Source organism: Narcine bancroftii, unplaced genomic scaffold (genome assembly GCF_036971445.1).
Source record: "Narcine bancroftii isolate sNarBan1 unplaced genomic scaffold, sNarBan1.hap1 Scaffold_166, whole genome shotgun sequence".
Lineage (NCBI taxonomy): Eukaryota > Metazoa > Chordata > Chondrichthyes > Torpediniformes > Narcinidae > Narcine > Narcine bancroftii.
Window position 1 is genome coordinate 1168 of NW_027211901.1, and position 17611 is coordinate 18778.

At 43.6% G+C, this 17611-nt stretch overlaps 1 protein-coding gene across 1 annotated transcript; it reads right to left on the reverse strand.

Annotated features, from left to right (window-relative positions):
* Window positions 1–394: 394 nt before the first annotated feature.
* Window positions 395–15071, reverse strand: LOC138750559 (uncharacterized). The gene is made up of 4 exons (XM_069912658.1): window positions 14999–15071; window positions 14150–14364; window positions 9974–10192; window positions 395–1202 (listed from the first exon to the last, which is right to left on the reverse strand). Exons 1-4 carry the CDS (start codon window positions 15069–15071, stop codon window positions 1017–1019), a joined length of 693 nt encoding a protein of 230 aa, XP_069768759.1. The 3' UTR covers window positions 395–1016.
* Between the last annotated feature and the right edge of the window lie 2540 nt (window positions 15072–17611).

Genomic DNA, 17611 nt, shown 5'->3' on the forward strand with positions numbered 1-17611 from the left:
AAGAGCAGAAAGATTTAGGAGTAACGGTACATTGTTCCCTGAAGGTAGAAACTCACGTGAATAGGGTGGTGAAGAAGGCTTTTAGTATGCTGGCCTTTATCAATCATTGCATGGAATATAGGAGTTGGGAGGTGATGTTGAGATTGTATAAGACGTTGGTGCGGCCTAATTTGGAGTTCTGTGTGCAGTTCTGGTCGCCTAATTATAGGAAGGATATAAACAGAGTGGAGAGAGTGCAGAGAAGGTTTACCAGAATGTTGCCTGGGTTTAAGCATCTGGAGTATGGGGAGAGATTGGACAGATTGGGTCTTTATTCTTTGGAGCGTAGAAGGTTGAGAGGGGATTTGATAGAAGTATTTAAGATTATGAAAGGGATAGACAGAATGGATGTGGATAGACTATTTCCGTTAAGAGGAGGAAAGTTTAAAACAAGAGGACATGAGTTAAGAATTAAGGGGCAGAGGTTTAGAGGTAACATGAGGGGGAAATTCTTTACTCAGAGAGTGGTAGCCGTGTGGAATGATCTTCCGGGAGAAATAGTGGCGGCGGAGTCAATTGTATTATTTAAGAAAAGGTTGGACAGGTATATGGATGAGAAGAAGATGGAGGGTTATGGGCATTGTGCAGGGAGGTGGGATTAGAAAGGGGTGTTTGGTTCGGTGCGGACTAGAAGGGCCTAATGGCCTGTTTCCGTGCTGTAATTGTTATGTTATGTTATATGTTATGTTAACATGGCAAATATTGAGAATTGAGAACATCTGATTTGATAGAGGTATTCAAAAGTATAAGGGGAAGAAGTGAGATCGATGGTAATATTCAAGGAAATGTTGGCAAGATATATGGACAGAATAGGTGTGGAGGGTTATGGGCATTGTGCAGGGAGGTGGGACTAGAGAGGGGTGTTTGGTTCGGTGTGGACTAGAAGGGCCTAATGGCCTGTTTCCGTGCTGTAATTGTTATGTTATGTTAACTTCCAAACATTCCATAAACTTCTTTTCTAATCAGATTTTGTTCATTTAAATAGGTCTCTTAAGTATTCTGCACAAAATTAAATTCGTTACTTGGGTTTGGTTCAATGGCACTTCAGTCTGCTTCATTATTTTTTTAGACCCTCGTTTTGTGCTTTCTGCTTTGCCCAGCAGATTCACCAAATAGGCATCCAACTCTGTCTTCTCAGCTTGACCCAACATCTCCTCTGTAAACTTAAGCAAACCAAGGAGACCAAAGTTAAAATTTTCATATTTGCATTTTCAAAAACAAAAATGGCGCTGTGACCTGTAGTTTCACATCTTAATCCCACTTGCTAAACTTGCAAGCAACTGCACCTCATCCTACAGCTGGAAAATTGCAATAGAACTGGTTGGTTAAAGCAAAGATACCTCCCAGTCACCCCATTAAAGGCCTCCAAGTTAACAACAGGTTGCAACCCGTCAGTTCAATACAAAGATCTGTATCAGGAAGATTAACGGGCTTTAAAAAAAATAATTTCCACTATTGAAAGAAAACTCATCAGGGAACACCAGGCTCTTGTTGAACAATTCCTGTTGTATTCCTCAAAATGGTTTGATCTTGATTTCAAGCAGAGTCATTTGGTGAGATTGTTGGTCCAGAACAAACTCTGCCCACACACTCCCTTAAATACCTGCAAAGTCCTGGCTCAGCTCTGCTCCATGCTAAAGCTATCAGAGCTTTACTGAAGAGGTAACTGACTTCAGATGCTGGTACGTTGAGTCAAAAACACCCTAATACTTCCCTGAAAAACACACCTCTCTCTGAAAACCATCAAGAACCTTCCTGAACTGTAATCATTGATATTTAGAGCACCAAAATCTGGTGAACTTAAATTCTGTGCACAGTATCAGAATGGCCTGCAACCAGTGAACTTGGAGGAATGAGACTGTGAACTAAAGAACTTTTCTGAACTTACACACACATTACACACATGTGCACTTAGAATTAGAAGGGGGTTAAGTTAGATAAAGTAAGTTGAAGTAGTAAAATAGTGATAAGTTAAAGTGTAATTCCATTTTCATGTTTAAAAATAATTAAAATCAACTTTTGTTTAAGTAACCATTTTTCAGGTGAATATCTATTTCTGCTGGGTTTTGAGATCCTCTGGTCTCGTAACACAGCACCAAGCTTCTGAACAACCTTAATTCTTAAAGTTATGATAATAGTCCATTAATGGACCCTTGAATCTTTTGAAAGTTATTATTTTACTCCAATTTTTTTTTAATATCGACAAGACATAATATCATTTAACCGTTGTGTATGTGTTGTTGGAGAATTGTCTTTCCATTCAATCAGAATTAGAGTTTTGGATGCCGTATTTGAGAAAAGATGTGCTGGTGTTGGAGGAGGTTCAAAGATGATTTACTTGAATATCAGGAATGATAGGGTTAGTTTATTAGGAACAATTGTTGACTCTTCGACTGTACTAGTTGGAGTACAGAAGGATAAGGGGGACCTCAGAGGCATTTCAAATGCTGGAAGATATGGCAAAGATGCTTCCCATGGTAGGTGACTCTACGACAAGAGAGCATAATTACAGGATAAAAGGGTGATAAAACAGATGTGGAAAAATTGATTTTGTCAATGGGTTGTGAATCTGTGAACTGAGATCATTGGGTATATTTAAGGCAGAGATTGACAGGTATTTGATTAATCAAGGAATCAAGGGTTATGGGTAGAAAGTTGGGCAGTGGGGCTGAGTGGCAGAATGGTGGAACAGACTCGATGGGCCTACTTCTGCTCCTAGACCTTGTGATCTAAATCCTGTGGAAGACCTAGACAACCCTCCTCTTGTATTCCATTCATAGAAAACAGTCTACATGGTGGTTTTATGTCATGTGAACCCATTTCCGATTGAATGCCATGTTACAAGTGACCCAATGCAAATTCTGCATTGACAGGACTACAGCTTCCTGATTTTAAAAATAGTTATCGAGCAGCTCAAATGAGATTTCTTGCTTCCTTTTTTGAAAGAGAAACATTGACATCAAATAAAATAGGAGAGAGAAAAGCAGAAGAATTTATCTACAAGTGGGATTTGATATTAATGGTTGGTGATAAAGATACACCATTTTGAAACATTTGTTTAATATATGGAATAAAATAAATGATGAAATTGGTCTAAGTGAATGTACATCACCCAGAATGGCTTTGATTCAAAATCGTCGTATCTTTTTCAAAGGATCATAAATTTCTGGATAGCTGGTTTTGTTTCGTAAGGGGATTATAAATTTGGAAGATTGTTATGAAAAGGGGTCAACTAATGTCATCAGAGCAACTGATAAATTATTATCATATAACTCATAGCAATCTTTTTTGCTATTTCCAACTACGAGCATATTTGAAGGATAAGTTCGGACCAACCATGTTATACTGAAATAGAAATTCTTCCTAGAGGAATTGTTAAAAAATTTACTTCGATAATGGCCTCTTCATTACAAGTACGAACTTTTAAATGAGGAGTTCTTAAGTCGAGACAAAGGTGGGAAATGGATCTGAATATTGTAATTGATTGGCAAATATGGGCATATCCATGTAAGGATCTCCATGTAAGACATAAATTAGTTCAGTTTAATTCTTTTTACATCAGTAATGTAGCAGATGTCACCAAGGATTTTATCTGAAGCTGCTCTTGGAGTAAGGTGACTCAGGCAGTTGGATATGAAAAGCTCTATAGGAAGATAATTTGGCCACAGAGATCACGTGATCCAAGGGAGTTGTATTAATTCACTTCAACTCAGCATTTTGGATCTATTGACCAGAGTTCCACACTGCAGCAGTGATGAAGGAATTCACAACTAGTTTTTTTCTTCTACAGTTACTTCTTACACCAGAGAAATTGAATAGAATAATATCAGAATTATCAGATCAATGTTTTAGGGGTGGTGAAGATGTAGCAACTTCCTTGCATTCAACCTAGCTTTGTCCTTATGCAAGATCTTTTTGGGGAGAATTACAAATTTTTTGGAACAAGTTATAGGAGTTGTTTTTCTTCAAAATCCAACCTTACCTTTATTAGGAAATATTGAAGGAACAAGGATCAAATTTAAACTATTAAAGTATCAATTGAAATTTGTTAAATTAATGTTAGCGGTGATGAGGAAATGTATTTCACTTTCTCGGAAATCAGATATATTTTTAGGGATGCCAAGATGACATGCAAAATTTCAAAGTTTTATGTCTTTGGAAAAAATTACATTAGTTTGAGAAATATATACTCTATGTTTTTGCAAATTTGGCACCTGAATATTCAAATATTAGACTTCAATTTATAATAATGCCCTTTCCATCCTTCTAGACATACGAGATTCTCCTCTAAGTTGTAAAATGTTTATTTAGATGTGTTGGATTTCCTCGCCACCACAAACTCTGGGGAAGCGGAGAACTAACACAGGGCACCAGAAAACAGGAAGACCACACACAATCAACATCTGAGAAGCAGAGGATTCAATCCACAGGTCAGTGACCATGGAACCAGACCAATGAGGGGTTCTGCTGCTGAAGGACCCACATAGGTGATAGGCTATTGGAAATTAGAGGAGAGGAACCCAAGCAGGTTGTGGGCTTCTGGAGAAAGCAGTCAAGGAACTCACACCAGGCCGTGGATTGCTAGAGACTGGTTCGAAACTGGCTAAAAGAGTATCAGGTATCAGACTTGTGATATGAGTGGGTGCTAATCCTCAACATTCATTGGAGCGCTTTCATCCCTAACGTCGAAGTACTCGAGATGGCAGAGGTCGACAGCATCGAGTCCACACTGCTGAAGATCCAGCTGCGCTGGGTGGGTCACACCTCCAGAATGGAGGACCATCACCTTCCCAAGATTGTGTTATATGGCGAGCTCTCCACTGGCCACCATGACAGAGGTGCACCAAAGAAAAGGTACAAGGACTGCCTAAAGAAATCTCTTGGTGCCTGCCACATTGACCACTGCCAGTGGGCTGATATCGCCTCAAACCATGCATCTTGGCGCCTCACAGTTCGGCGGGCATCAAACTCCTTTGAAGAAGACCGCAGAGCCCACCTCACTGACAAAAGGCAAAGGAGGAAAAACCCAACACCCAACCCCAACCAACCAATTTTCCCCTGCGACCATGTCTGCCTGTCCCGCATCGGACTTGTCAGCCACAAACAAGCCTGCAGCTGACATGGGCATTTACCCCCTCCATAAATCTTCGTCCGCGAAGCCAAGCCAAAGAAGAATTGGTTCCTAATCGTGTCAGAGGTTCAAAACAGGAGCACGCATTGCCAATGACTTGGATTAGTCTATGAGCATTGAAAGAGAATCCACAAGCCCTCAGTGACTTGGCCCAGGGATCAGGGTGGGGGGGGGGGTGGAAGAGGGGAAGGGGGAGAGCACGACTCTCTTTTGCTTCTTTCTCTGACTGCAAAAGGCATTTCAGGCAATTTCTGCCAATGGCGAATCTGTCTGCCTCACAGCAGGAAAAAAGCAATTTTGTGTGATATGACACTTTTTAATTACATGACAGTAAATTGTCTCCTGAAATAGAGAGAGAGGTTCAAGTTTCAAACTATTACAAACTCAACTTGCCAGAGCTACCTGGATTATATCTCATCCCCCTTTTCCTTTGCAAGGACACCATTGATTTTATCACAACTCCTATGCTCCATCTGACCAGTGACAGATTATATATTTAAAAATTGTATATTGACATGTTTTTGAAAGAGATGGATTGTAGGAGTTGTGTAGGTCACAAACACAAACACTTCACAAAACAGCTCATACTTAAAATGCAAGTTTTAATGGTTCTTGAGATACTAAGAACAATGGAATGTTTGCTTTATTAAAACCTGAAGAATTTGTGAAGGAAGGAAAGACTGCTGGTCAAACGGAGAGACCATCTGTTGATTAGGTGTATTTTTTAAAATTGAAACTAAGTCAATAGAGTGCTGAGAGATGGCAGCGGTTTGAATAAGCAAGTTCTTGATTCAAGTTCCTGCGCAGACAGGCTGGAGTCCGTTGGCTCATGATTCATCCTTTTGAAGAGACATAGTGGACTTCAAAGGAAGAAATGGTGGCACATGTCATGTGATGAGACATTTTGGAGAAACATTACAAACGAGATGCAGAAGTTGTTGTCCATCCTGTAGGGAAGAGAGGATTGAACATACAGTCATCAGAGATGGTACAGTTACATAGTCTTCTCCTTTGACCAGGAGTAACAAGTGGATTTTAAGGAGAAAGACCACTTCTGTCTCTTTGAGATCAAGAGGGCAGCCTCGTTGTGTCCATGGAAATGGCCACTTTTGAAGAATAAAGTAAAAGTGATCTTGTATTTGCAACATAACCATTTTTAAATGGTGACTGAGTTCAGTCCTTGACTGGGTTTATGGAATCATTGTGGAAGAAAATAGCCACTCCACTCTCTCTTTGAAAAGAGAACAGATTCATCATGTGGAAGAGATTCGGAAACCTCCTGCAAGAGAGGAAAATAAACTCTCACAGAGTAAGTTTCAGAGCAATGTTTCTTCATCCAAGAAATTCAGACGAGTTTGAAAGAGGACCGATGACGATGTTTCCAAATACTTCAGTAGCTTTTGAGCCACAATTTCCATGGACAAGGTGTCAAACGACTCAAATCCAGATACAACCCTTCACAAAGCTCAAGTCAACCAGGAGATACAAACTCCTGACTCCAATGTTGCTGTGCACATTTGCTACATTATTGAAGTCTCACATTGCTTACAGCAGATATTCAAAGTCAAGCAATAACCGAAATAACAGAATATTACAGGACGGTACAAGCCCTTTGGCCCAAAATGTTGTGCTGATCTAGATATTTCTAACAAAAAAAATAATGCCCTGTAGCGGCTACTGCGGTAGATGTTACTAAATAAAGGCAAACACACACAATGGTAGTCAACTCAAGACTGGTTTATTGCAGACATACACAGACCTTTTATTTTCTGCCTGTTAATGAGCTCGTTAGTGAATACCTTCTGGTCCACAGGACCAACAGGTTAAAGCTACGAGCCATTAGCGCCCCGCACCTTTAGGCAGGGGCTTCAACTGATCCACTTGCTGTACTTTGGCACCCAGCTCTGTTAGCCCGCGATCTGTCAATTAAGTCTATGAACTGACGGTGGCGGTTCACAATACCGCGCTGTGCACTCGCTATATCACACCCCCCAAAATCGTCACTATAACTTAAAATGCCAGATACGCTTGATTTAGGCAGACGTCCATGTCGCCTGGGTTGATGGCACTGAACTGATGAAGTAGGGTCGTATGGCGGGTTTAAGTCTGTCCATGCTGAATAGCTGTGGATGCCCCCCGATGTCCAATGTATATACCACTCCATATCTCTTAATGAAACAAAATGGTCCTTCATGTGGTTTTAATAAGGGTGCCTGTGGAACCTGTCTTCGTATGAATACGAATTCAGTGTTTAATAGTGATTGGGGCACTTGTTGGCTAGGTTTGCCATGCCAGTTGGTGGAGGATGGTTTGCTGTTAGCAATACCCTTGCGGAGTTGTTAAAGGATGTCCATGTCTGAATTGCTTCTAAAGTGAATATCTCCTGGAACCATAAGGGCCGGACGAAACATCAATTCTCCAGATGATGCAGACAGATTTTCTTTTGTTAATACTCCTAATAGAACCTAATGTAGTTCATCGACTCAGTTGAGACCAGTGCGTCGGGCCTTCAGTGAAGATTTAAGTTGATGATGGAAACGTTCCACCAGGCCATTGGACTGCAGATGGTACGCAGTAGTGTGGTGCAACTGTGTACCAAAAAAATGAGACAAGGAAGCCCATAATGCCAAAGTGAACTGTGGTCCACGGTTATGTGTGTCGGCACATCCAATTTAAGATGAATGTTTTAGCATATGCCTCAGTGTTACTGACTGGTAATGGAATGGCCTCTGGCCAGCGTGTGAAGTGGTCAACTACCGTGAGAATATCCCTCGTGTCCTGTGATACTGGTAATGGTCCAACCACATCCACATGCTCTAATCTTCTGCGTATTGTCAGGAAAGACTGCAGGGGTGCCTTGGTGTGGTGCGGAATTTTCAGATTGGCAGGATATACACGATCGGGTCCATTGAGTGACGTCTTTTTTCAGCCCATGTCACATGTACTTATTTGACATTACTTTGACTGAAGTCCAGATGGATGGGTGTGATAAATTGTGAATGTCATGTTGTGGTGCCACCTGTTGAATGTCGAGTCCAGTGATAGCTATACTGTGTGCCTGTATATCCGGATCCGCAGATTGTGCCGCAGCCAGTTCAGCAATGTTGACTCCACCTTGAATATGGCACACACTTGATCTAGAGAGCACATCTGCGACCAGATTGTCCCTTCCTGAAATATGACGTATGTCCGTAGTAAACTCCGAAATGTAGGACAAATGTAGTTGTTGTCTTGCCAACCAAAGATCTGTGAATTTGCTCAAGGTGAAAATTAGAAGTTTATGGTCTGTGAATATGGTGAAATGTCGACCTTACAAGATATAACGAAAGTGCCTTATAGACAGATAAAGTGCTAATAGCTCTCAATCAAAGGTGCTGTATTTAATTTCTGCTGGTCTTAGATGACGACTCAAGAAGGCAAGGGGCTGATAATGGCCATTGACGTATGTTCCAGATCTGCACTCACAGCTGTTCCTGAGGCATCAATGCAGTTTCAGGATTTGGATGCGCAAGCATTGCTGCTTTGGCTAATAATTATTTGGCGGACATAAATGCAACCTCTGCCTCTGAGGTCTAGTAATGTTTTTGTTTGGAGCAGAGATGATGTCAAACAGGGGTTGCAGGATGTCAGCAATCCCAGGAATAAATCTGTGATTAAAAAATTATCATTCCCAAAACCTTTTCCAGCCGTTTGACAGTGACAGGTCTGGAGATTTTATGGATGTCGTCTACCTTGCCTGATAATGGAGATATGCCGTCTGCTGTAATTTTATGCCTTAAGAATTCTATGGTTCACTTGCCAAATTGACACTTCTCAAGATTAATTGTCAGTCCAAAGTCTTGGAGCCATTGGAAAAGGCAGCACAAATGGAGGCGGTGACCTTGCTCATTTTGACTGCTACAAGGAAGTCGTCCAAATAAATAAGCGCAAAGTCTAAATCTCTGCCAAGAGCGTCCATAAGCAACTGAAAAGTTTGCATGGCATTCATACCAAATGGCATTCTGAGGAATTCATAAAGACCAAACGGCGTAATAATTGCTGTCTTGGTCATATCATTCTCATGAATTGGTATCAGATAATATCCCTTAACCAAATCAATCTTTGAAAGTATGCGGCAATGATGTAGATGGGCGGCGAAATGCTGTATGTGTGGAATTGGGTATCTGTCAGGTGTTGTGTCATCATGAAGCCTACAGTAGTTGCCGCAGTGTCTCCATCTGCCTGTCTCCTTGACTACCATATGCAAAGGTGAGGTCCAAGGGCTCTTTGAGCATCGGATGATACCCAATTCTTCCATTGCTTTAAATTCTGCCACAATTTATCAAGCACCAGACGCTGAGCCCTGACATGGGCCAGTGGGCCTGATGTGTCTATGTAATGAGACCCACCATGGACTATTCTTGAGGCATTGGAGTTCAGGGTGAGAATATGGGGAAATTCAGGGAGTAGACCAGTATATGCATCCATGTGTAACGTATGTACTCCGAGCTGTGAAACTCTCCCCTTGATGCATGCCAGTGGATATGTCTGAAAGATGGTGATGTGAACTAGTTTACTCTGCTTTATGTCTACCAATAAGTTGTGGGAACATAAAAAATCCACAGCCAAAATAGGTTGAGCGACAGAAGCGAGGACACAATTCCAATGTAACGTGGTTCCACCTATTCCGACTCATCTAGTGCCAAAACTTGGAATGGCAGTTTCATTCGCCCCTCTCAGGGTCAAGTGCTGTTTTTTGAGTCCTTTCAAAATAGGTCGGCAAACTAAATTCAGCACCTGTGTCTACAAGAAATTTGTGCTTACCTGCATCGTCCTGAAGATACAATAGGCCTGTATATATGCCAGCTTCCAGCGCTCTTGTTTTCCGACTTCTTTTTGTAGTAGGTACATGCTGGATGCACTTATGGGCATAGTTTCCCCAGTGGCGATGGTAAAATCACCACTCTCGATGTACATCAGCATGTTCCTCTTTCTTGGTTTGGACTGCAGATACTGGAGTTTGGTAGGATGCGGGAGATGCTTCTGCAACAGAAACAGGATGTATTGGGGCAGACTCTTGTGTCGGAGTACGATAGAGCCTGTCAGCCTCTTGAGCCACGTCATGGAGATGGTGAAAATCCATGTTACCAATGTGTATGGCCACGTGAGCGGGAATTTTTGACAGAAATAAGGTTTAAAAAAGCAGACAATGGGAAGGACCATCTGACAACGCCAGCATCTCATTCATCAGGTATGATGGATTCTTGTCAGTTTGGCCTCCCACGTTCAAATCCACGCTCATCAAGTAAGTTCCAATGTGTCAAGAAGAAACTACCGGAACCTGGTGCCCTGGTCTTCTGCTGGAGGATGAGCAGAAAACTTGCTTACTGGCAATGCAGTGGCCACGCCCAATGTAATCACGACTTGCCAAAATTTTGTGTCTTCTGCCATTATACCCCAAAAATGAAACTGGGTTTCAGCTTGAAGAAACCAAATTTGTGGCTGATGTGTCCAGAAAGGAGGCAAATGAAGCCCAACTGCATTAACTGTCATGGCGGCAGCAGTTGTTCCTGCTGTTGAAATGTCCTCCTTTTCCATAATGATTCAAATTCATTAAATCTTAACTTTGGGATCACCAATGTGTAGCGGCTACTAAATAAGGGCAAACACAAACAAAGGTAGTCAACTCAAGACTGGTTTATTGCAGACATACAGATCTTTTATTCCCTGCACGTTAATGAGCTCATTGGCGAACAACTGCTGGTCCATAGGACCATCACGTTAAAGCTATCAGCTTTATAGCCCTGGGCCTTCATCTGATCCACTGGCTGTACTTTGGCGTCCAGCACTGTTAGCCCACAATGTGTCAGGTAAGTCTGTGAACTGACGGTGGCGCCCTCTACAACCTGTTTTTCTTTCACCCATGTATGCCTGTCTAAGAGTCTCTTAAATGCTCCTTACGTGATATTGTAATGAATAAATACATTTGGAGAATTTGGTAATATTTGCGATTTTGGTAAGATTTAGTGTAGGTTACATACATACATACATACCTTTTAAAACAGATCTTATTTGAAACATTGAAGATTTATGCACATACACAAGTAGGTGTTAACCGAACTGATGTCATAAAATGAATGACCATTGTTTGGAAATGGAGCCAGGATGGCTGCAAGTACCTTTCTGCAGGGTGCTTACAGGAAAGTCACTCCTGGGTTTTGTTTATCTAACAACAGCTTGAGCAGAAGAAAGAACTCCTGTTGTTTGGAATAAGAGGAATGGAACTCTGTGGTAGCTTAAAGAAAGAAGTTACCATCTGGAAAACCCTGACGGGGCAAGTTTGATCAGCGAGACATTGAGGTGACTCATGGTGGTACCTCAGTTGTGGAAATCCTGGAACAACAAATCACTCTCTGCAAACCCTACAAGAACCTTTACCTGAGCGGTAAACATTTACCTTTCGAGCACCAAAACCTGGTGAAATTTATACATGATCAATTCTGTGCACAGCAGAAGAATTGCCTGGATCCAGAGAACTTGGAAGTAGGAGAAGAGAGATTGAACTGTGAAACAAAGACCTTTTCATAAAATTTAAACACATTACAAACATGTGTGCTTAGAATTAGGAGGGGGTTAATTTGGGTTAGTTAAGTTAAAAGTTTCATTCTATTTTCATGTTTAAAGTTGATTAAAAAGAACTTCTGTTTTAAAAACCACATGTCCTGGTGAATGTCTATTGCTGCTGGGTTTTGGGGTCCTTTGGACTTGTAACAATATCTTCTTAGATAATGACAATTTGGCCTGTTCAAAGTAGGAAATGGCTTCTACTAGCAGGAGTTTCTATTTGAGAAAAAATATTGATAGGTGGCTGGCCACATGTTTCCTAAAAATTAATACCCTCTCCCTCCCTAAACAACATTCAGCCCCGTGACATCTTTCTGCATTGCATTACTGGGACCACCAAGGACCTGACCCATTTCCCATCTCTCCTTGCAATGCCAATATGGCAGCTCCCATTAAGAACAGACAAATCACATTTTAATTCAGCAAGCAAGATGAAAATCATCCTGACATCCTGCTTAAAAAGAAGGGGAAACAAACCTTCCTAATTTTGTCACTTCATTTTAATTTTGATTCACATGGGGCATTAGTAAAAAGTGTCCCATCCATTTTGTCACCAAATTATGAGTAGAATCATGATCGCTGTTCATGAAAACCCAAAACCTTCAATGTTACACAGATAATCTAGGAAGAATTCTGTAACAAAAGTAAATAAAACATTGAAATAATTTCCCCCTTATAAACACAGACATTGTAGTGCCAAGCAACGGGGCAAGCAAAAAAGGCCAAATCTCTGCAACACTCAGACAGTCCAAGATGGCACAGACACCCCTTCATTGCCAAGAAGGAGCCCGCGTCTAGCACCATGTGCGGGCTGAGGAGTCCTTCACTTCGTGTAGCGGCCAGCCGGCCGGAGAGTGACGTAATGATGCAAGTCTGCTGGAAGTCAAAGGGTACGTCAACAGAAGTGGCCAGGCCAGCAAGCACATGTGGGGAATTTAAACCAGTAAATCCAGTCTTTGTTTTACACTACCTTGTGTGGACGTCTCTTTATTTGGTAGCGCTGCCGCAGCGGATGCTACATGGTGATAACTTCTTACTTGCTGCAACCAAATAGGTCTGCAAGATACACCAACCAAAATAGAAAACATGACCAGAAATTCAGAGATCATAAATTTAAAAGGTGGTGAAATCTTTACGCTGTATTGTTAACACCAAAGTCCCTCTATTTTTCAAGGCATTCGGACAAGTAACTGAGAAACATTACATTTTAAACACATGGTGTAAGGGATACTTGAATGTGAGGAGTCAAGCAAGTGCTAAATAAGGATGAAGTATAATGGGTTAACTTAAGGATAAGGGATACTGGAATGTGAGGAATCAAGCAAGTGCTCATTAGAAATGAAGTTTTATGGGTTAAATCAGGGTGAAGGGATGCTGGAATGGGAGGAAGGGTTAGGAAGGGTTATAAAAGTATAATAAAATAAGTATCTTCAAAACAGGATAGCAAGTAAATAGCTTTAGCAAGTCTTGGGGATTGGTTAATGAGTAAAGAACAAATTCATGATATTTCCTGGCTAACAAGTTTGCAGATAGGCACATAAACTGATAAGAAGTTAGAATCCACGTGGGTGGAACTACCTAATGCTAAACCAATGCAGGAGGCAGAAGAATGTTAGGGGGAAGGTATCTCTGTACTGAAATGAAATGTATAAAAGTTGGGTCTGCCTCAGTATCTGTGTGTATTCCCAGGGTAAGGGGAAGCACCCAACTTTGCATTGTTGTAATAGTATAATAAAGATCTTTGTTCTCAATTTTGTCTCGAGCAAATTCTGTGAAGATACTTCTGCTTCCCACACGGTAAGTCAGGATCAGAAGGGGAGGAACATTATTGTTCAAGTGACACAACTTTAAAAAATATCATCTATCTTGATGAAGAATGTGATCCTACATCAGGAAAAACGGATGGAATCAGACACATTCTATGAGCATTGGGAAGCAAAGAAAAATGGATTGGTTTTCCATCCCTTCCGAAGCGACCCGACTTGCGACCGTCATGGAGCCCGAATGATCAGTCAGATTCCAAAACGGTCGCAAGTCGGAGATTTCCCCCGTGTGAGGAGCCCTGAAGTCTAAGAGCCTATTTTTAACATCAAATGATTTTCCAAATGAGAACAGAGACATGTGCGGATTGAGTTTGTAACTCAGTGTCTCGGGGTCCATCGGCTGGGGGCAGCCATCTTAATTTCTGTGCGCATGCGCGAGTCATCAGTTCGCGCTTGCGCTAAGCTTTCGCTTTGTGGCCGTCATTTGGCACATGTGTATCAGCCGCACATGCGCAAACCGAACGCCAAGTGGCGAACCCATCGCGCATGCGCCAACCAAAGACGTTCCAATCTCCTTCTTACCCCTCTCCCGCCCCCTCCCGCTGCCAGTTACCCCGCGGCCTCCGGCCTCGCACCGACGCCTCAGCTCCACCCAAACACCCTGTCGGTACCAGCCTCTCACGGGTGGGTCCCATCGGGCTGTGGGTCGCCCGCTTTCCCTGGACCGCGCGGCTGAGGAAGGTCCTGGCGCCGCCGCTAACTTCTTCCCGTTAGACCCGCTGTGACGCGACGGACCCCGAGCAGAAGACGCCACCGCCAACTTCCCGCCTCCTCACAGCAAGAGCCAATCAGCACGCGAACACGCCCATCAATCTAACCCTACTTCAGCTTCCAATTCAATAGCGGCCTCACCGAATCAGCCCATTGGCTTGTGCAACTGAAGCAACCAATCAGCGAGCGATACAACACAGCCACACCCAATCAGCATCGCAAGACAGAAAAGAGAGGCAGTCGAAGGAGCAGGAGACCCTTCGGCCCTTCCACTTACTACTACCCCAACTATCAAATCATTGGGAAACACAGGATCACTTTGTGCTGGCTCCTGGATTCCTCTGATCTCAAGAAATACATTGTACCCCAACTACAAGGGAGACTATTTATTATCAATCACTCCTTCATCTTTATTACTGCTTCCAATTTAATAGAGGACATAAGTGTTGTGTCAGCCAGCTGGACCGCCTCGGGGAACCTCATGGAGCAAGCAATCATGGTGAGAAGGCCCCGTGGGAGGCCGGTAGTGACCCTACAATGTCAATGTAGACGTGGCTGAAACTATGTGGTGCTGACTTGAATGTCTGGGGGTGATGCCTTCACGTATGTCTGCATTTTGGTCATCTGGCAGAGTGTGCAGGTCTTGGCCCAGTGACAATCTGTTTCCGGAGTCTCTGCAAGACAAACCTACTGACCACCATTTTGACAGGACTGATGGCTGGGTGCGTTAGGTTGTGCATCTCATCAAAAACTGTCATCTCCATGCTGCCGGCATGATGAGGCAGGGTTTGCCATTGAAATGTCGCAGAGGAATGTCTACTTATCAGGGTCGATGGCAACATCCTCCAGCCTGAGCCTTGAAACTGCTGTGCTGCATGCAAGGATCTCAGGGTCTTCCTGCCATCACCTGCCGAGGGCGAAATAGTCTATTCCCTGGGACAGGGCCTGGACAGACTTGATTGCGAGGTGAGGTAGTGCGTCACCCACGATGTGTTGAATGTCTGTCGTGAACTCAGACTCATATGAGAGGAGTCGCTGCTGCCTGGCCGACCACGGGTCCAACACTTTATTGAAGGCAAAAGTTAACGGCTTCTGGTCCATGAAGACTCTGAATTGTCTACCGTCCAAAAAATACCTGAGTGCCTGACAGCCAGGTACAGCACCAATTGCTCTCAACCAAAGGTGCTGTAGTTGAGTTCAGGTGGCCAGAGGTGTCTGCTAAAGAAGGCCAGGGGCTGCCATTGCCCTTCGATGAATTGCTCCAGTGTGCCTCGTACTGGTGTGCTGGAAGCATCTACTGTGAGAATTTGGGTGTTTCTAGCCTGGTGTGTACCAGAAGGGTGGTGTTGGCCAGTGCGTCCTTGGCCTTCAGGAACCCCTCCAAATCCTCATTGTCCCAGGTAATGTCTTTACCTTTCTCCACAAGATGCGGGCCACTAACGATATGAATCGTTGATAAAAATTAATCGTACCGGTGAATTCCTGCAACCCCTTCACTGTGGGGGGAGGTTTGTGGAAGTACAGAACAGCCTCTACCTTTTTAAGCAGGGGTTTAGTTATGTGCCTATTGATTTGACGCCCCAAGAAGTTGAAAGTTTCCAGCCTGAACTGGCACTAAGCAAGATTTATAGTTAGTCCAAATTCCTGCAGACGGGCGCACAGTCACCTTAGATGGTCTCTGTTTAGCTTCATTGCCACCACTTTGACACCTTGTGGTTACTGCCACCCTCTGCTGTTGGAGAATATCCTCCTTGGTCTCAGTCCCTCAATGTGACTAAGAACCCCTGAAAAGCACCTAATGTTTGGCCTTCATCACCACTCCTGGCAAGGCATTCCTGGCTCCCACAACTCTGGGTAGATACCCCTGATATCTACCCTAAACCTTCCTCCCTTTGCTTTGGGCAAATTTCATCATGTTTGCTACCCCCATCTGGATTTCAGGCAGACCAAAGGGCATCTTTCACCGAGTTTCTGGTCTTCCAGCAGCTCTGGATGCTCTGCTCAGGGAACCACCCCTATGTATCCCATCGAATCCTAGACTCTCTATGTCAGCAATTCTCTGCTGACCATTGCCTGATGCCCTTTTGGTCAAAATTGTTTGTCAATGAAACCATTCCCAGGAAGGTGATGTGGCAAAGTCCTGCTGACTGGGACATTGTGTGGTACCAGGGCCAGACAAATCTTTCGCAACACCTGAACCAGGTAGAACCTCAGCACATAGCAGCTTTTGGTGCCCTTGCTCTTTGGTTCCACGCACAGCCACACACAATCATGGCCATGCCGGTTACACTCTTGCCCCCATTGATTGATGACGAACATGGTCCTTCTCCAGACTCTACCCATTTTGGACCCCCACATGAAGAGGAAGACTGTTTTGGGAATTGCCAGGGTGAAGGTGTGGGGATGGGCCACACCTGCCCCACGTGCAGCAGTACCGAGAGTTCCTTGCACCTTGCACCTTGCACCTGGCACCTGGTTATCAGATTTTCGCCGATTGATAGAGTTGGGCATCTCTGTGGTTCTCGCTGTCTCCTGGATATGGGGGTGTCTGTACTGCTCCTGGTCTCCTGGAGCTGGGGGTCTCCAAAGTGCTCACCATCTCCTTGAGTTGGTGTATTTTTCTCCACCAGCCCCACATGACAACCAAGACCCCTGGATGGAGGGCAGAGGCACAGAGAGATCAGAGCGAACACGGGTAGTTTCAACAAGTTGGGGTCAATCCAGGTGCCTGGTAACGGGAGGAAACCAAGGGGGAAGGAGGATGCAGGTCATTCGATAGCAGGACATTGCGAGAGAGTGGATTCCTCGGACTCTTGAGGAGGGAAGGCGCTGGTTGATCCATCGGTTTAGGGGGGGAAGGGTATAGACATGGCAGCTGACTGGAATTGTCAGCGGGGTACTGAGACCTGGTGGAGGAGGGGAAGGAGGGTGCAGTTGTATTCCGACGAGAGGGTGCTAAGGGAGAGGCAACATGGGTGGAACCTCAAGACAAGGGTCCCCTGATTGTTTGCAGGAATGGGATTTGTGAAAAGACTCATAGATATCCAGCACAGAGCATCTTTGTCACCCTGCCATCAGGAAGGAGATGTGGAGGTATAAAAGCAGAGCAGCCAGGCAGGGAAATAGCTTCTTCTCACAGGCCGTGAGATTGACAAGGCAACATGAGCTGGATGGGAGCAAAGAATGAAAAAGGGGAGAGGAATATGGACTGATTACAACAGCCTAGCCAGCAGGAGAGAGGGGCCGAAGGGCCTGTTTGTGTGTTGTCTATCTGGACCAGCCTTTTGTGTTCAAGCTTTAAAAA

Coding starts and splice junctions, on each gene's coding strand:
- LOC138750559 (XM_069912658.1), bottom strand. CDS start 15,071: ATGGAGATGACAGTTTTTGATGAGATGCACAACCTAACGCACCCAGCC. Junction 14,365..14,998: donor TCCTGTCAAAATGGTGGTCA/GTAGGTTTGTCT, acceptor TGCTGTGAGGAG/GCGGGAAGTTGGCGGTGGCG. Junction 10,193..14,149: donor GCGAGGCCGGAGGCCGCGGG/GTAACTGGCAGC, acceptor TTTCTGTTGCAG/AAGCATCTCCCGCATCCTAC.